At 40.9% G+C, this 20,418-nt stretch overlaps 2 protein-coding genes across 2 annotated transcripts; one reads left to right on the forward strand and one right to left on the reverse strand.

Annotated features, from left to right (window-relative positions):
* Window positions 1-8,510: 8,510 nt before the first annotated feature.
* Window positions 8,511-13,237, forward strand: chgb (chromogranin B). The gene is made up of 7 exons (XM_039782333.1): window positions 8,511-8,677; window positions 8,840-8,886; window positions 9,266-9,356; window positions 9,696-11,160; window positions 11,368-11,467; window positions 11,827-11,937; window positions 12,834-13,237. The coding sequence occupies exons 1-7, from the start codon at window positions 8,587-8,589 to the stop codon at window positions 12,912-12,914; spliced, it is 1,986 nt and encodes a 661-aa protein (XP_039638267.1). The 5' UTR covers window positions 8,511-8,586; the 3' UTR covers window positions 12,915-13,237.
* A 53-nt stretch (window positions 13,238-13,290) lies between these two features.
* On the reverse strand, window positions 13,291-19,511 carry trmt6 (tRNA methyltransferase 6). Its single transcript, XM_039782334.1, has 12 exons — window positions 19,203-19,511; window positions 18,891-19,021; window positions 18,627-18,736; window positions 16,657-16,748; window positions 16,447-16,530; window positions 16,226-16,350; window positions 15,915-16,085; window positions 15,555-15,712; window positions 15,298-15,383; window positions 14,567-14,669; window positions 14,173-14,259; window positions 13,291-13,924 (listed from the first exon to the last, which is right to left on the reverse strand). Exons 1-12 carry the CDS (start codon window positions 19,307-19,309, stop codon window positions 13,763-13,765), a joined length of 1,416 nt encoding a protein of 471 aa, XP_039638268.1. The 5' UTR covers window positions 19,310-19,511; the 3' UTR covers window positions 13,291-13,762.
* Between the last annotated feature and the right edge of the window lie 907 nt (window positions 19,512-20,418).

Genomic DNA, 20,418 nt, shown 5'->3' on the forward strand with positions numbered 1-20,418 from the left:
AATTGAAACAAGGCATGGAGGGCTAATCATATTCTTCTGTAATAATAATTAAATGTGCTGGTTTATGTGTGCAGTTGGGCTCTGCACTTAGGGAGTCATTTATATTCTAAAGGACGCTCTTCGCAGAACACCAAACTTTAATGTCATTGGCTTCGATATCGCACATCATCAACTCCCTACAACATGTTCAGAGATAATGCCACTTTATCATTTTCTGACTTTTAAGGCACTTTCATTTTTCATGTTTTGCATTTAAAGAAGCAATTCAGCCAATATATGGGGAGATAGTATTCTGGTTTGAGTTTCTTTCTCAGCTCGGCTCATTAGAGCAAAGTGTACTCCTTAATGATTTTGTGTGCAAATTGTACACGATAAAAAATAATACTGCCACATGACGGTGCATATAACATATAACATACTGAGTCTCACTGTACAGACAAATTGTGACAGGGAAAAGTAGGATGCAGCGTGTAAACACAGGGGTTTGAAATCAGCAGAGAACATCAGTCAGCAGACGTCGCAGCACATAAAAGTATTTGTTCATCCAGCAACAAGCCATTGTGTCTTAGTGGCGCCTGAGGGAACAAGTAGTAAAAGATGGCAAATGTTCTCTGAAGCTCTTTGTGCATATTTAATCAACAACTTGCGGAAAGCCTAGTAAGACAACATAAAGAGTAGCTCAAACATTCAAATGCAGATGAGTAAACTTTTAATGTTGGTCTATCTCAGGTGAAGTAGCTCTCAAAAACAGGTTATAAAAGAGTGTATGCATGCTTATGCTTGTGGCACTCAGCAATGCCATGCTATCGCTTCTCATGTATGTCCGCGGGAATGATAGCGAGCAGTGAGACATTCATGTCTCCCCTCAGACAAACCAGTAGAGACTGACTCTGCCTGAGGAGGATCTGCAAGTTTTACATCAAACATGCACATGTTGCTTGCCCAAACTCCTCCAGCTGGGAAAAATCTGATTATTGGCCGTATGGTTCATACTTGTCTCCAAAGCAAACAAGTGCCAGCACCAATCCATTCAAATGTGAAGGAGAAACACTGCCCCAAACTGCCATTGATGTTTACACCAGTGTGAGGATCCTTGCAGAGAGGCAGGCTCAGTGCTATCGATTCAAGAAACGTCCTCCCTAGATTTTCATTACCAAGAGCAACATCCCTAATTTGAATCAAATTCTACAGCCTGTTTTTTATTCTAATACATGTCCTGATTTTAGATACTTATGTCTCACCTTTTTCCTAAGTTTTTATTACCTCTCCCTGTATCTACAAGTGAAAAACGCACACATTTAAAATCCAGCATGCCTAAAACGTAATTTCTGAATTGATTTGTGTATTGGTCACATTTGGCTATACACAAATGGAAATGTAGCAGCAGCTAAACAGGCAGTGTCACTCATGTGCTTTGAATATTTAGCGATCAATTTGCACAACAAACACAACAAGTATGTTCGCTCCCTTGTTGAAAAAGCAGAACAAGAGTGACAGATGTCCACTTGGAGTTGATCCAGTTACTGTGGTCAGACTCGGAGCAAATAAGGTCCTCCGAAAGTGATGTAAGTGATTTAAGCAGAGAGGCATGAAAATCACATTAAATACGATTTGCTATTTAAATCCTGGACAAAGGTTACCTTTCAAACCAGAAGGCCTCATTGAATGTGACTGAGAAGTTGCCTTTGAGGCTCGGTCTAAGGTCAGTCTAAACAACTAAGTAACAACGTCTTAACCTTTGAACCTGAGGAAGAATTTAAACAAAGTTTCTCTAGCCAAACCACTCTATGTTATCACCCCTGTGAACAATGTTTAACATCAGTGTCAGTTTAGCCAAAGAGCTGAAGGTCAGAGGAGGGAAGATGCTTCAAGGCAGCATCAATCATCTTTAATACCATGTCAGTATGAGAGACTTTGACTATTCAGCTATAAATCCTTTGTAACCAATGCATATAAATTGAATGCATGTTTTATTTATTTTTTATCTGCATAGAAAAATGTCAATGACATGAAAAGTCTGTGCTAATATGAGATTTAAGGAAGCTCTTTAAAAACGGTGTCTCAAACCCAAGTAGACACAAGCCTGCCTGTGCAGCCAGAAAGTAGCCATAAAGATGTGCCTTTTGATTTATCGAAAAATCTACCTTGATTTCCAATAAAGTTAATTTCTGCCATTTTTTACAGTTCCTATGAAGAACAGACTAAGAAATAGAAAACGTCTTCTCTCTAGTGATCTCTTTCATGTGACATATTGAAGTCATATTGTCATAGTGCTACTAAGACTACTGCAGTAAGGCACGAACAAAACGCTTACTAACACACAGTGAAAGAAAAGAGGAAGAAAGATTTAAAGAAAGACTCGCTTCCTTAAATTTTTTCTCTTATAACTAAAAAAAGTGTTGCGTCCTTGGCTTTGTGGTTTGTGGCGATTTATCCTTGTACGAATACGTGCATCTGCCGTCACGATGCAAAACAACAAGACAACATATATCATACGATACAGTTCAATAGAAAATGATTATAGTATTAGAATCCAATTGTCAGCTCGGCCTCAGTCGTTAATATACCGTTTGATGGCCCCTGTGGAAAGTGGGTATTGATCTCTTCTTCACAATTGTGCATTTTGCCCAGTTGACAGAGTTGTGTAAGAGGGCTAGTTTACATTAATACGTCAAAATCAATACTCAAGATGAACACCCAGGAGCTTAAAAATATGCAGCAATTCTGCCCCGATTATATGTATGTATGTATATGTATCTTTCTTCCAGATTGAGATTAAGTTAAAGAGCCTTGCTAATAAAATAGTTACCATTGATACATTGTAGCACTTATAGGCCCTAAAAACATATTTTCTCAATTGGCTTCCTATTGTGAGAAATTAGATCCTACATCAAGGCACAATTTTCTGCCAAAGTTTTGATTTTCACATCAGGGTTTTCTGTATTTGTGTTTAAGGCCTTGAAGCTCATGAGCCGAGTTTCCAGGTACATTAAAAGAGGGCAGCTTCTTAAAATACAGAAAAACAGATTTATGCTGTCTCCCTGCACAGCTAACAAGCCTTCATACAGTAAGAAGAAAACGTGCATGTCTTTAAGATGTAACGTACAGTCAAAAAAGAAGATGCATCTATTTTCATTTTAGACTCACTAGTCTAGCATAAATCACATTTAGCTCAATTAAAAGCTTGGGCCTATACATCTAAATATATTATGCTTGTATTCACATAAACCTGTAGTGTATCATCATGGTACCGTACCGGAGGGACTTCAGTGTAGCTCGGCAGGCTTCTAACTCTTTATACAGCATATTGTATACCACAAGTTGCATACAAAACAAGGCTATTACAGCCTCAGTGAAAAGTTAGATAATGTAAGGCAAGGATTATCAAGAAAAAATAGATAAAACATGGCAGCACTTTAATATAAGATAATAATGATACAACTCATATACTTATTAGCAAGTAATGTTTAACTAATGCACAATTTAATGCATGAATTAATGCAGGGTATATCATTAATTCCTGTCGCTCACCATTAACATCAAGTCCCTATGACTTCATGTGATAAATTCACAATTAACAGATCATCAATTAAGGATCGGTAATTCAGTTGCCTCAAACATGAATTTAATATGCGACCAATTTAGCTGGATTACAGTTACATCAAAGTTCAATTCAGAAGCATGCATTTGCCTATTTCTATAATCATAGAAGTGTGAAGCTGTTAATGGTATATGATTTGTACCCTTATTATTGGGTGTTACCAATTATAGAGTAACTAAAATTAGCCAAAATCTACATTGATATCAGCATACAAGTAACAAAAACAGACTAAAATGAACACAACATAAACAATCGAATGAAGCAAAACTTGATATGACCAGAAATAGAGAGATTAAAATCGCAAAAACAAACGATCATGCAGCTATAGCAACCCTTGTGCATAGTGATTAATATGATTAACCTCCAGAATTACACAAATGTATTTTACACAGTGCTGTTAAACTAATCCACACTGAGTGTCAAACTCTGGTGATGTTCTTTAGGCTGAGACATTTTCCAACTGCGCTCACTGTGCCGAGCAGTGTTGACAGTGTTGACTCTCATTAGCACATTTCGGTGAGCAGCTAACCGCATTAAGAATGAGCCGGTCCTGCAGTACTGTTAAGTGCTGCTGGTGTTACAGAAGGAGGGGAAATGGGTATAGCCAAATATGATGTAATCATAGAAATACTGATCCTTGACTTTTTAAATCAAGCACGTTATTTTTCTCAAGTTGCACCCAAAAAAACGTACCCTCCATATCCTCTTTTAATGCTAACTTGTCATGCATTTACCCCAAGAGCAGCAGTTAGCACACACAGCTGCCCAAGCAGCAAGTGTAACTGGCTTAAGGGCCAATATTCTTCCAACAACAATAACCTTTTCGAGTTGTCACAATATTCATAAAGAATGGCCTGCTCTGCCCCATTCATAATTTATTCACATTTATCCTTCCTCAGTACTCATAATTCTTTTCTCCCCAAAGAGCTCATTAAATCTTCACCTTTACTCATATTACTGAAAGGAAACAATTTTACTTACTTACTTACTCTGCATTAAAGAAAAATACATGCACACAGGGACACCACAAGTACTCACTCCAAACATTTAAAAAGGGTTCATCCTATTCTAATTTACAACAGAAAGGCGAGATAGGAGGTAAATGATTTGAGAAGGAGATCTGGTAATTAAGTAATACACATTATAATTTGCCCTCACCTGCTTGTCTGGAGATAAGGCTCATTCGAATCCTGTTATTACACAATAAATCAGAGCTAAATTCTCTTTATGGGCCATTTAAATGTTGTGCAGGTCTTTTGGGTCCTATTGAGTCCTGTATTGAGAGAGCACCCTGCTCCTACAATAGGGATGCTAATAAAGTTAAAGTTTGGCATATTAGAGTACAAGCCCTACATCATCCTGTTTGATGAATGCATAAACAACCAAGCAGCTTTATAATGACACCTGCATGGATGATTTGGAACCCCACTTTACATTCTGTGCTACATATTCTTCTCACTTGCCCAACACTACTGATTTTGCGATATTTATCAAATACAGTAGGCCTAGCATCTCATGGATGGGCAGAGTTGGATTACCAGCGGTGCAAAGCCGGCAAATGCCACAGGGCCTTAGAACTCCAGGCTTATTAAGCATTCGCTGTTTGTTTTGCTAATTTAATTGAAAATGTTTGGGAATATTCTACACTAAAGCACATATTTACTGACATGGTAAAGATGTTAAGGTGGGTCCTGCTTTAATGCCATGCTAGCGGCTATACTTAAGTACAGCGGTGCTTTGAGCTAAAGACTATCATGCTAACATGCTCATGATGACAATGCTAACATGCTGATGTTTTAGTATGTTTGCATTAAATACAGCTGTACTGATGGAAATGTATTCAGTTTTGTATTTCAATTTTGCCCAACAGACAGACATAAAAACACCAGGTAACATACTCAAACTGCCTCTGTGTAGTACCTGGCCCACTACAGTAGCTGCCTCCAGGGCCACATTTTTCCATGATGACACACACATACTATTAAGGTGAAAACAATACCAGTGTTATTGGTAATTAAAAGGTTTATTTTAGTTTTTATTTCTGTTTTATTATCCATTTACTTTTTACTAAAATGAACAATAAACACAAGGGGACCTATATATGCTACTTGTTGGTTGGATTGGACACAACAGCACAATACACATTTTATTGGTGAAAACTACAATGTTTGATCAGCAGAGACAAAAAAAAGACAACAGAAGAAGCTGCTTGGATGTTGCTTGCTCCTAAAATAGTTTACTTTTTTGTGCAAATGACCGATTTTTAAAAAAACATTTAAGTCTGTGTTTATACTTTTGCTGTTAGACTGTTATGTTGGAACTATTTTTAGCAATAACCAAGAGGATTTTGATATTTCAAGTTAGGGATGGATGTTTGCTTGAGATCTAACATCAGATTGTGCTCAAAGACTAATAATAAGTGGCTCCAAAAAAGAGAAATAACGCTACCTCCTTTTCAACAAAATGTCAGACAATAATGATACTTTAACCAGACAGACAATAGCAAAAGGAAGTGCATTTGACCACAGATGGCCGCACAGAGACTCTCCTATTGTCCTTGGAATATCATCAAAGTCCCTCAGTAGTTTAGAGCCAAACATGAAGCTAGTCCCCACCAAGGATCAAAGCCCAGTTGAGGCTTTCATGCGGCACATTGCATTGTGCTCATCGTGAGCCGCTTGCCTTTTGTTCTCGCATGTAATAAGTCGTGATGAAAGGTGTGGTGGTGTTGCAGACAGGGACCAATCGGAGTCGTGCTCACAGAGCCTGTCTGAACGCATCGAGCGCTCCCTCTCAAATCTCCCCCTTCATTGTCTGTAAGCCCCTAAATCTTCGTGGCTCACTCAAATATTAATCAGGCCTGGAGCAATAGCAGTAAGGCCACTAAAACACATACACAGCACAACATGCGTGTGCACACGCATTCTCGGACACACACACCTTGTTCAGAGCATGGGGCTTGTATAATTTAGTGCTTCAACGCTTTTGATATCAAGCAACGGGATGGCTCACTTGGAACACTGAGCCTCAGTCACAGACATGACTTCCTCCCTGGGGACGGCAGAGGAAACTGCAGCACTGTTACCCTCCTGGTGCTTTTGCTTAGTACACAAAACATGTGAAATTGAAAATCTTATCATTCACACAAAAGACTGGGTTCACTGGCTGCTTTGGATTACCGCATATAGCTTGGATGTACAATACACTGTTTTATGCTATGACCAGTAATTATTTCAGTCCCCACAATGGCGCCTGTCTGCAGTAACAAAGATAGATATCCGTAACCAGTCGTGTAGGCACGAGAGGCACAGGCGTGAGAGCAGATTTATGGAGCACGATGTTCTCATTTTGCCCGCAGCTGTTACACTTTCTGGGCTTATGGTTTCCAAGACATGATTGAATTTGAATGTACTTTGCCATACATAAAGGTCAGTGCTTGTTGTGTAAACACTCCAAGTAAACATTTTTATCATCACGCATTTTTAAGCATCTACAGAGGCCCATATATGTAGATAAAGCGGAGTCATTTTGAATTTATGGTAGCCCATTCTCCAAAGTCATTTTTTTTACTTTTCTGGTGTCTGAATGAAATAATATATGCACTGAGGAAGAACCAATTGCTCTACAAGGAAGCAAGAAAAAAACTCGCAAAGTGCCAAAAAGAAGATGCTAGAAGTTGTCAGTTTGAATGTTCTGAGCCGCGCTGAGCTGAGCATACTCAGTTTGAGCTCTGTCGCTGCACATGTCAGCTCATCCCAATCCAGGGTCTGTTATGAAGACGGCGGCCGTCGCAGATTATGCTACTGTTCATTGCTTCGTGGAAAGTTGGGGAGATTAAAAGTAGAAGTTTGAAATCAAGATCAGATTACCGTCCTTACACATAAACACACAAATCGTTGCACTTGTCAGTGCAATAAGTACACTTGTTATGTTTCTGTGCAGCTGTGTTCTTTTTAAGCCAGTTACGTGATACTCCTGATTAGAGCAACACTGTATCTGTAACTAGTACAGCAAAAACACTCCTCTAACACATCCATGTCACTTGACTGTTCTCTGTTAACTGGCTTTCCTCTAGTGGTGCTGAAGCTCACAGCTTCCCATGGGAAACTGGACCGGATGTGCTGAAGGATGAATGAATTATTGAGGAGCCAGTTGGGCTCAATTCTGACTCGGGGTTGGGTTGATTCCGTGGCTGTAAATGTCTACTCTAACTTTTATTTTTATTTTTTTTACATTAGCCTACATTCAATCATTTAAGCAAACGTGAAATGTAGGGCAAAACAGCAGTTGATAATACTGGGATATTACATAACTTCAGCTAGAGACTGGGGTAAGCCAAAAAATGATTACAATTTTATTTTGAGTGAATTAACCACAGGGCACAATGTCATGAATATGTTTGCAAACTGATGCAAACCAAAACAGTAGACCTGCAATAAACAGGACTTGAGTTAACATGCATAACTTCCAATATAATACTTTTTCAGTAACAGAATAACACCAGCAGCATAAACATTCCGTAGGCTGAGCTGACATAAAAACAAGACTCTTCTTTACAAACTAGGGTTGCAGGGCTGTAGTATTGGGTTGCAGAAGACATCACGAATCTTCGTGATGCTGTGTCCACCCCCTATACCTGCCTGTCCTCAGGCAACTCACGGCATTAAACACAAACACACTACATAACCCTAATTCCACCGTCTCGTGAATCTGTTCAAATTATCACCCAAATGAACTATGACACTAACTACTAATTCACTTTGCGCAAAATGTTGACATTGTGCGTGCATGAAATTTCACTCAGGCCACTCTTTTTGCAGGTCTAATGAGTCATGTCATTAACAGCGCCTAAAGCCCTCCTCCCACGCTCCTCCAGCCCACTTCTCTCTATATTAGAGGCGCTCCTCTGCTCCAGTCTTCAGAGCAGCAGGCGCCCAGTCAGCGCTCTCTTGTTCTCCTGCAGCTTCAGCTTCAGACTGAAGTTGATGCTTTTCTCACATTTTCTTGGATGTACCTTCATCTCGCCGAAGATGAGACTTATTTTTGTCGCTGTTGCGGTTGCAGCTTTGTTGACAGGTAGGTAACGGAGTGTTGGTTTTCTTTTTGCAGAGTGCTGTTAAGTTAGTGAGCGCAGTTCAGGACCATGGACAGAGACAGCGACTGCTCTTTCATGCACAACAAATGCAATCCTTGTGCAGTTTGACTCATTCTAACATAAATGCTTTCTTTCTAATGCAGAAAATCTAGCGCTTCCAGTGGGAAAAGAAGGGCAGAGAGAAGATGTGGTATGTTTTTCTGATGCAATTTGATATTTACATTTAACACAGCAGCTAGGCAGTAATTAAAGCAGCAAAGAGCTACATATATAATGGGGCTGCAACTAACGATTATTTTCTTGATTAATTGATTAGTTAAAAAATGTCGATCAGTGTTTTCCAAAGCCCAAGAGGATGTCCTCAAATGTCTTGTTTTGTCCACAACTCAAAGATATTCAGTTTACTGTCATAGAGGAGTGAAGAAACTGGAAAATATTCACATTTAAGCTGGACTCATAACAGATTCATTGATTATCAAAATAGTTGGCGATTCATTTAGTAGTTGACAGCTAATCAAATGACTTGATTCACCCATTCATCTCTAATATATAGTCTTTGTTTATTGCAGGTAACACGCTGTTTGGTTGAAGTCCTGTCCAAAGCTCTTTCCAAACCGGACTCCCAGCTGGATCAGGAATGCAAAGATATTCTCCAAGCAGGTTTGTAGCACAAGCAGATTTTTCACTGTGCACAGAGATAGTAAACAGGCATATTTAAAGCATTAAGGATATTGTTGATGCAGTAGTCTTTTAACTGTCAGGTTGCTGAGACATTGAGAAGCTGGTAGATTCAAACACATAAAAAAAACTTGAACAAATATATCTTGGCAAACAGCTGGTGACAAAAATAGAGCTATTCAGATTGCTTGCAGCTTTCATGCCACAGACAAGAGTGATTGATCAAATACAAGATGGGATTTGACCTTAAGGCTAAAGTCTTAGAGCTATACTGAGCACATCTTTTACACCTCTTTTGATTTTTCTTTTGTTCCGTCATAGGGGTTAAACATGCCCCGCTGGACAAGAAGAGTGGGGAGGGGATAGCAACTCATGGAGAGGTGGCCAAAGGTCACCCTGAGGCAAAGGCAGCAGATGTGAAAGACATCGAGGCTCTCCTACAATCCGTGGAGGAAAAAAGAGAAATCCCCGAAGACGAACGCAGCCAAGAATCCTGGAGTCTGGGTGATGAGAAGGAGAAGAGACACGAGAACGAAGAGGAAGGAGAGCGGGAGAAGAGGAGCAGCTGGAAGCCTGGAAGGTACCACCAAAGGAAACACAAACGAGGAGAAGAAGAAGAAGAAAAAGAAGAAGACAATGAGCGCAGTCAGGAGAGCTGGGGGATCGAGGAAAAGAGATCCGAAGACGAAGGAGGTGAAGAGCGAGAGAAGAGGAACTGGAGGCCTGGAAGATACCACCAAAGAAAACACAAACGCAATGAGGAATCTTTAGGAGGAGAGAGGGAGGAGCCAGAGGAAGAACGTAGCCAAGAGTCCTGGGATGTGGACAAAAGGCAAGGGAACGAGGACGAGGAGGAGAGAGACAAGCGCATATGGAAGCCCACACATCGCTACCACCACAAGAAAAAGCTCCACAAACGTAGTGATGAACCATTGGAGGAGGAAGAGGATGGCGAACGCAGCCAGGAGTCCTGGGCTCTCGACAAGAGGGACTGGAGGGCTGGAAGGTACCACCAGAGGAGACACAAGCGTGACGAAGAGCTCGCCGAAGAAGCCAGGGAAGAGCCAGAAGAAGAACGCAGCCAGGAATCTTGGGGTCTTGACAAGAGGGACTGGAGGGCTGGAAGGTACCACCAGAGGAGACACAAACGTGACGAAGAGCTCTCAGAAGAAGCCAGGGAAGAGCCTGATGAAGAACGCAGCCAGGAGTCCTGGGACTTTGATACTGGAAGAGAAAAGAGGGACTGGAGGGCCGGCAGGTACCACCAGAGGAGACACAAGCGTGATGAAGAGCTCTCCGAGGAAGCCAGGGAAGAGCCAGAAGAAGAACGCAGCCAGGAATCTTGGGGTCTCGACAAGAGGGACTGGAGGGCTGGAAGGTACCACCAGAGGAGACACAAACGTGACGAAGAGCTCTCAGAAGAAGCCAGGGAAGAGCCCGATGAAGAACGCAGCCAGGAGTCCTGGGACTTTGATACTGGAAGAGAAAAGAGGGACTGGAGGGCCGGCAGGTACCACCAGAGGAGACACAAGCGTGACGAAGAGCTCTCCGAGGAGGTGAAAGAAGAGCCGGAGGGGGAACGCAGCCAGGAGTCCTGGGGCCTCGACAAAAGAGATGGAAAAGAAGAGCAAGAAATAGAAAAGCGTATATGGAAACCGACACATCGATACCACCACAAAAAGAAGTTTCACAAGCGTGGCGGAGGCTCATCAGAAGAAGAGGAAGAACAGAGGGGCGATTCAGAGGAATACAAGGAGACGGCAAAGGACGGGGACCAAGTAATGAGGTATCCAACAACTCGTACTCTTTCGTTCTGCAACTTTCTCTTCTGCACGCCAATGCACAAAACACTGCAGAGCTCAGTAACACCAATTTCGATTCAATTGGGATCAAAAAACATTTTGCACAAGAAATGAACAAATCCCTTAGCAGTGTACATGTGCTGACATAAATATCGTTGTAAGAACAGAAACTAATTGGGGCTGTTTTTCAGGTATCTAGCAGAAAAGCGCAATCCATGGATTTTCAGAGGTTTCTACCATCCTGCGTGGTATAAAAGGGATTCAGATGAGCATGCTGCAACTTCTAACAAGGTAGGCATTATGTGATACCCTTATTTTCCGGCATATATGAAGCAGAAATATTTCTGCAAATTGCTTTCGATTAGTGGCAACCGAAACAGGCCGATTTGGGAAATTTGATCGTTCTAAAAATGTCCTTGGGTAATTTTGTAAATGTTCCTAGCCTATTAAACCTTTTAGCACATGTGTATGTAATATTGATTTAGTACTGACCCAGCACCAGTCCATTTTCTAAAAAATAAACTCTGTTTCTTCAGCCATTTTGATGACATTATCAATTACCAGTAATGTTTTGATTAGCAGAGCAGATCATGATTTTGCCTACATCGTACAGTTTAGACATAATGTGATTCTGCCTTTAATGTGTTCAGATGGATGAACTGGCCAAGTTGCTGAGCTATAAGATAAACCAGCTTGCCAGCCATTCTAATCAAGAGGAGCCAAAGAGGAGCATGCACCAGAGAGCACTTACCCCGCAGGAGGTAAACACGGCTTTCACTTAGTGCAAAAACAAAAACACCTTTATGACTGATGTGAGAATTTATTTGCGGTCATGTTCACCTCTGATTAGACCACTGAACTGAAAATGCATCTCATATCTAATACCAAGTAGCAGCCAGGATTCAGGCAAAACTCATTTTTATGTTTGAAATCACCTTTAATCCATAATTTAAAGAACCTCAATTCTGCTGCCATTTCCATAAATCTTCCCCTTTTATATAAAGCTGACCCAGTAAAGCCATGAAGCACATCAAGTGCCTCTGCCACACTGTTTCACAGTGGGGGAAAAGCAACCATGCTCATTATGGAAATCTCTAGTCTACATGGAGATGTCAGGATTTAGCCTTCAGAGCCACAGAGCATCGGTGAATATGCATCTGTGCAAATGCACATCAAGAACTGTCCCCCACGAGCATGTCCCAAATACATGAAGGAGAAATATAACCAGTATATTCATGGGCAGTGACTCGTTCCTCAACTCTGGAATACGCAAGAATGATATTTTATCGTCTGGCTCAAATCAGTTCTTCCTCACAGCATCTCTCTTCAACATGTGTGCTGTTTTTCTATTTGCACACCGGCTTTTTATGACTGCTGCAGTAATCACACTTAGAACCCCATGATTATAGCCTCCCAGAGCAATCAAAGTCATAATATGCCCATTAAAAAAAGAGAGCGCCGGCCTGTAGAGACCTCCCTATCTTGTCACATACTTGAAGCAGAAAAAGTAATCAGGAAGGAGGTGGTGTAGTGATATCAGTTCTACAGCACCACAAATCAAGGGATAATTAGGGAATGTTTAACCTAAATGACCAATTTACATATATTACACAGATTTCTGAGCAGGCATTTGCTGATGTATACTCTTGTTTTTCAGGAGAAAGAGCTGGAAAATCTTGCAGCGATGGACACGGAGCTGCAGAAAATCGCTGCCAAGTTGCATGACAACAGTGCATAACCAGAATGGACAGCATTTAAAGACACTATTAGTTGACAAAAGCTGCTGTCTTACTGTATGTCAGCCAATTTAGTGTGCTTAAAGTGTTAAAAAAAAAAAAAAAAAAAATAATCTTGGAGCCTTGCCAAAACATTTTATCAACTTGTTTATCAACATATTTGTGATATTCTGATGTTAAATTAATCCGCATGGGAATGGTTTTGATGTTTACATATATATGAGAAAAATATAAAATAATATACATCTGAGACAAATTATTCAGTCATTGTGTTCTGAAGTTTGTTCAGTCTGCACTCAATAAAAGGAGTTATTCTGGGACCAAACAAATTACCTCTCAAATTATTTCTTGATGAAAAAAATAAGTGTACACACATCAGACTTAGTACTGCTTTTTAATCCGGTGCAGATACAGATTTAACCCACAGTGAAGCTGCATTAGCAACTAGATCATCATAACAAATTGCACTTTCTGCAGGGAAAATTAAAAAAAAGTCATAACCTAAAAGCTGGAGCGCATTAACTAAAAAAAAAAAAAAAAAATAAAGTGTCAAATTTGTCACTTACTCTCAATTTAGATTATTCCAGAAATTCCTTACGCAATACATACACTGAGTTTACACTGCCTAAACTGGCTTATAGTTTGCTCCTCAGCATTACACCTTTATCTGCACTGATCTGAACACACATGACAGGAAAAAGTGCTCTGATGAATGCAAACCAGACACTCCAGTCTCCCTCGTTTCAGAGGTGTCAAATCAGTTCAGCAGAAAGAGAAGTCCGTGCTGGAGGAAAATCCCTATAGGCCATTGGTAACGTGCCCTTAAAAGATGGGATTCTTCTGTATTTGTTTATCCGTCCGTGTTGGTCAGTTTCAGTCTCTTTGCCGCTGGTTCCTCAGCTCGCTGGGAGCCCGCGGGTTTGGAACGGTCCGCGGCAACCGTTGTTCCTGAGAGGAGGTATCCCCCGCCCCCGCTCATCAGTAGCACAGGATGTGTCCTGTTAGGCAACACCTAGGGACACGACGCAGAAATACAGTCAGGAGACATTCACTCTAGAGGAAGGGCTGGCAGGAGTAACACTTGGGTATTGAGGGGGAAGACCTGAGTATGCACATTGTTTTCATCTACTTGCTGCATAGTACACAATTCTGGAAGAAGCAACACAAATAAGTGTGGGCAGTGAGCGCAAATGGTGGGGAAATTCAAGGAGGATAGAAATGACAATTCTGACAATTTATTAAATTATTAAAAAATGTTACCTGGTAATGTCTGAGCCAAGTGTCTGTGAGTCTGAGGTTGACTGTACCGCCCTGTTCCTTGAGCTTTGTGTAGCACTCAATAAGAGCCTACAGAGATGGAGCGGAAAGAGATGAAAAAAAGAAAAAAAAAAAAAGCATTAAGGAGGAGGACTGCAGAGTCAACAAGTCGGGGTGATCTTTCCAGCTACATAAGCACAAAAGGTAATAAAAGGCAAGGACGTGATAGGCATTGTAACTCTTTGGCAGTGACAGGAACGTCCGCTGCAGTAATATTATAAGGTCATTTCCCACTGGAAACCTGTGTGCACTGGCAGCTAATGAGAGACAGAACTAATTATCCTCATCCAAACGTGTTGTGGTTCCTGGTCCATAGCACTAGCCATGATGATCTTACCTCTTTGTATTGGGAGTGGACTACAAAAGGCCTGGAGGGGGAGAGGAATTTGAGCAGTCCCATTAGGACCGTACACGGGTGAAACCGACTGGCTATGACCAACCTGCATGTGGGAAACAAACAGATGATGAAGCAAACCTTTCCAATACGACATACACTGTAAACCGTGCACTTTGTCAGTGGAAATGTGTATGCCGGCAATATCGACGCAAGTTATGACTGGAACACTTGGGGATTTAGTACCTATTGTAGACATTCGTTTCATATTTTACATAGCTGGATGAGAGTCTGTAAAAGAGGCTGATTTAGGGCAGTCTATGACATTAGCTGCTATGATGTAGAGAAGACTCGGAGGAAAGTCAATCGGCTAACAAGATCAATACTCATGTCACCCTCACAACCCTTCCTTCATTCATTAATCATGAATAAGCTATAAAGCAAGTTCCTCATTTTATATGACAGGAAGCTGCACAGCAATCACTTTGCCCACCTAGTAGGAGCTCAGCGAAAGGCATTTATCATGACTTTTATGGACATACTTTACAATACTTGAATCATTCATCACTTTATAATCCCTGTAGATCTATTTTAATTACTGTTGTTTACTACACGGCGCCATCCGGAACCGATATAGCCGAGGTAGAACAGAAAGAGGCCAAAATGCTGAAAAAAAACACAGAGCGGTGCAGAGGAACAGAAATGTGAAAGCAGAAGCCAAATCTGACACCAACCCGTCGGCATTCCTGCCTTCCAGCAGGGCAGCGGCAGCCGCCAGCTTCTTCCGTTTCTCCTCCTGCTTCACCTTTTTTCCCTGAGCCTAAAAATAAATTAAAAAAAATTAAAATAGGACACTGAATTTCCAGATCCAATTTCTTTTTTTCTTTACATACATGCTTAATCCTGTTGCTTTCAAATATAAAAAGGCATGACAGTAAAACTAAAATGAAGGATGTCCTAAGTGGGGTCAGTAAATAAATAGTGGGCATACTTTGGCTTCTTTGAGTTTCTCCTTCTCATCTTTCTCGTGGTCATGGCTACCATCAGCCCCACTGTTGGTCTCCATGCTCTGTTCCTCTGGACTGGCCCGCCGTCCTGCCTCAGGCTGGTTTTGCTCCTCCTCTGCAGCCATGTCGGACTTCTTTGAATCTGTAATGATGAGGGAAGATAATGCATGTCAAAAGACTCTCAGTCTGTGTAGTTAATAAAAAGGTTAAACTATGATAAAATGACCATCCAGGAAATATTTAGTTTTCTATGGCATTTCAGCACTAACTTGCAGCTAGTCGGTTTCATCTAAAAACAAGCCTATAACAATCTTGGAGAGATTTTTTAAAAAGGCAGGCTCTACCAGCACTAGGATCTTTGGCCGTGGTGTCCAGAGTGCCTGCCAGCAGAGCATTGACATGGCAGATGGGAAACTCATGCAGCATATCGTGAAAATGTTCAGGGAAGCCAAAGCACTCCACACCCGCGCGAACGGGCCCACCTGCTGGGTACATTTGGATCACTGAGCCATAGCCTGGATGAGGAGGAAAGAGCGGGTCATTATACAAAAAAGGGCCAGTTAAGGCTTTTTAAATATATTATTTGCATAGAAAATGCTCAAATCATTTGGTCAGACGGATGAACACTGCAGAAATGTTTACGGGACTGACGTACCGCCCATTCTTTCCATGACAGATCCCAGCACGAGGCCAGCACAAGTCTCAAAAACCAAAACTTTACTGCCAGCGTGGATGTTTGCCAGAGTCAACATCTGGGCAAGTGTGTCATACCGCAGGTGGCTGCATCACAGGAAAACATACACATCATACATTCATCTCTCTCTGCTCTATTAAAGTCAACTTTCACACATGCTGCTAATCCTTGCGCTGACTCACCAGATCTTGCCTGGTTCCCGGCCATGGTACATCATAGCCAGGATGCGACAGGACGGTTTTAGAATTGTCACAGTATTTTCATACCTGGGAAAAAAAAAAAATAAATAAATAAAAGCACAGGAATGGTAACAGCTGATAACGCTAATTACAACGCACTACATTATGTTAAGTCAGAAACAAATTGTGGGTGCATCCTCGGAAGTGACTCACTTCTTCTTTTTCTTCTTGATGTACTTATCCTGGGCATATTCAGTCTTCTCTCTGAATGTTGAGCTGTTCTCTATAAGCTGCTGAATGATTTCCTGTGGAGCACATACACATATTTTCTCCAGTCTCTCTTTCATCGGATAATTTAAAAGATAAGGTTCCCATGACAAGACAAAAAACAACAATGCATTGGCCCCTCTTACAATGCTTTTCGTCTCCTCTATCCTGCCTGTGCCACTCAGCCCCCAAGCCCACTGATTACCTATTTAAAATGGAAGTCATCAACAATTGGTCACAAATATTTAACTTCATTTTCTTTAAAGGCTGAGTAATCCTCTCAACAGGTAACATAATTACCATGAATGATTTATCTTTCACTTGGTTATTAGTAGTCAAAAGTCCACAAAGCTACGTTGGTGAGGATGATAGTAACGTTAGCACAGTGGTCGGTCTGATGTGATGCTGAAATGGCTAACGGTAGCCTGCTAGCTAGCATCGTTTTACTGTTGGTGAGTAAGGTTAACGTTGCGTTAGTGTTTTAGTTATTGAAAATGTTGTCTGTCTGACATGCCGGCAGTTCTGTCAAACTCCGTTGTGTGGGAGGGGCTTAGGAGACGGTTTGGGCTGCAGCAGAAAGGGGGGAGGGACTGAGAAGTTGTCGATGTTCAAATTTGTTGGCAAAGTCCTGGCTCTTCACAATCTTACCTACTGCAGCTTTAAGCATACATTATTCAGGTATTTGGTGGGGACTATTTTTAGTCGTGAATTAAATTTACTTTGTGCACAAGTTAGTATTATTGGCAGCAGAACCATGTAGATGGATTGATAAAACCACGATGCTCATGTTCATTTTAATAAAAGCAACCAGCCCCGAAGCGCAACAGTGTGCGACTTGACAACAATGGATCTCTACGGCACAGATGGATAAACTATATCAGGCTTTGGCTACACAGACAAAACGTTTTAGAATAATCCATCCATTGTTGTTTTTTGTCTTTCACAATGTAGATTTGATGGATGTCAATGAAAAATTTGCCCACATTCTATTCTGAAAACAAAAACAGACTCAACATCTGGCAGTACTGTCATACTTTCCCATTTATGTATTACCCCTTATACACCGAGCAGGGTTGACTTTGTGTTTGAAAGGGTTAACCTGCGTTGATCCACTCGGCCTTGCGAACTAGGCCAAGAGGTGGGTCGGACATGGGTCAATTTTTTTAATTATTGTTTCACAGGTCGCTGCAGCCCATAAACAAACGCTGCGATGGCAGCAGGCATGTTTTCAGCTACAGTGGAGGTAAACAACAGTTTGAACAACATAGATGTGTGTGTGTGTGTGTGTGTGTGTGTGTGTGTGTGTGTGTGTGTTATATATATATATATATATATATATATATATATATATATATATATATATATATATATATATATATATATATATATATTTTAACCCTTGTGTTGTCCTTCGGGTCCTGGTGACCCAAAGGACAACACAAGGGTTAATACAGCACTTTAGTGCTTGTTTGTACAGCATTTCGGTCAGCTTAAACGGTGTTTAAATGTGCTCTAGAAATAAACTTTACTTACTTACTTTACAAGAGACAGGGTTTAGAAAGCAATTCTCAACAAATTAAACTGAAGTACATAACCCTTGTGTTGTCCTTCGGGTCACTGGGAACCGAAGGACAAGGGGGTTAAGGTGCAGGAGCTCCTGGCAGTCCAGTACGTGGTGAGGAAGAAATTAAGCGGCAGATTACGGGGGACAGTAAAGGTCCCCTGCCCATTACCAGCACGTGAGGTATTTGGTATGCATCGCTCCCGGGTTGTGAACCAGGTCCTATCTGAAATTTTGTGTGTCGTGACGAGGGACAAAAGTATGACAAAAGAACGGTTGAACACGGGTCAGTTTGCCCTGGTCCGACCCAGGTCACTGGTGTAAAAGAGGTGTAATTGCAAGATCATTTATGTACCTGACCCTCCAGACCTTGCTCTTTGAGCGTCTCAATGTCATCCCTGGTCAGTTTCTGTGATTTTCCATCGTCCACAATGTTCCTGTTGTCTGTGCCTGCCTCCTTTGCATCTGGGACAAACACATACAATAGATTACTCAAAGTAAAAAAAAAAATGAAAGCATTACAGCCTGTAATAGTCTTTTACATGTCCATGCATACAGTCTGGAAACTCAAACATGAATGGGATTGGTGGGTGCTATTTAACAGCAGCAGGTTACACACCAGTGGAGCTCTCTGTGTGCTTGGGCTTCAGTGGCTGCAGGATCCCTCCAGACACAATCTCAAAGGTGCTGCTGTACAACTGTCCCACAGCTTTATCCAGGAAGAACCACTGCTTCTCAAAAATCACCTTCCTGTGAGTAGAACATACAGATCTATACATCCCTATTGTGCGGCATCCAGCATTCAAATGTTGCAATGTGTATATCACTGGTGAGGTGTCAGTTATGCCAGTTTGTGCCTCTCATTCAATTATAATAAATGGGGCTTATGTTTAGTTAGTTAGTTTTGTTAGGTTTACATATTTTGACTTACTTCTTAAGTTGAATTTGGACAGCTTTGAAGATATCTCCCCGTTTCAACACAACGTAGTCGCCCTCTTTAATTCTGTACAGAGAATCATCGTCAACATTGTCCGCCATAATAAAGCAGATTAAACCAGCTCACCAGTCCACTGTCCCCTTCAGATAATTATACGGAGTCGCCGTTGACAAGGCACGGTTCAAAAAGGCACTAAAACACCCTGAACTAAAAGCAAAATACAGCAAATCACTATTTCCACGTGTTAGCTTTCATTTCCCTAGCTTCCCAGGACGACTAAACAATTGCAGACTGTAGAGAGTGCCATGTTTTAACATACTCATCGGTGATTGGCTGGATTTGCGTCGCTTGAGCTTGCTAGCCAATAGGCTATAGCCAATAGTAAAGTGCGATGACTTAGTAGAAATATGAATTTCAGAATCATCGATGAGCGTGAATTTATCGTCAGAGGAGAGGGAAGGTGCGCCATGAAGAAGCACAGACTTTGGGCACAACATGAGTGCTAGAGAATATATATTGAGAGGTAAACCACGTTGTGTGCAATGTAGCAGCAGTATGGAAGAGGGTACGCATAGTGAAGGTGTGGATATGGTTTGCTTTGTGACATCATCACGTATCTTGCACACAAATTTAACGAGGTATATACCGTCTATGGGTATATGGCAGAAGCTTTATTGGCGAATACATTTTGGATTATATTATCTATAACGTTAATACATTATAATTATTAGGTACCAGACACACAGCACCCAATCGTTGTCCAGTTTCAGTGAGGAGATGTAGGATATTCCCAGTCTGTTTTTTTCCCCCATTATTTGTGTCAATTGAATTCTGTTCCCACAATATTTCAACATGTTTGCATATATAATATTATGGGATGACATATCTCATATCTTTTATATACAGTAAGCTGTGTATTTAAAGATGTGAAATATATATCAAATAGTTGCAATATATGGCAAACACACCAACTATAGTAGACTTATAGCCAAAGGCTTTATAGTCTATGCTTATAGCCTATAAATTGCAACAAACTATTGGCACATTTTTTATTTTTCACATACCACTTACAATAATAATCTGAATAATTGGAAAATGGATGATGTGCATTGATTATGGCCAGATGGTGTTAAGGCATGTAATATTTACTTTTAAATGGTATGACACATTCCTGAACATTTTATTGAATTCAAGCTGGATTTTGTTATGT

The sequence above is a fragment of the Perca fluviatilis genome, chromosome 18 (genome assembly GCF_010015445.1).
Source record: "Perca fluviatilis chromosome 18, GENO_Pfluv_1.0, whole genome shotgun sequence".
NCBI classification, from domain to species: domain Eukaryota; kingdom Metazoa; phylum Chordata; class Actinopteri; order Perciformes; family Percidae; genus Perca; species Perca fluviatilis.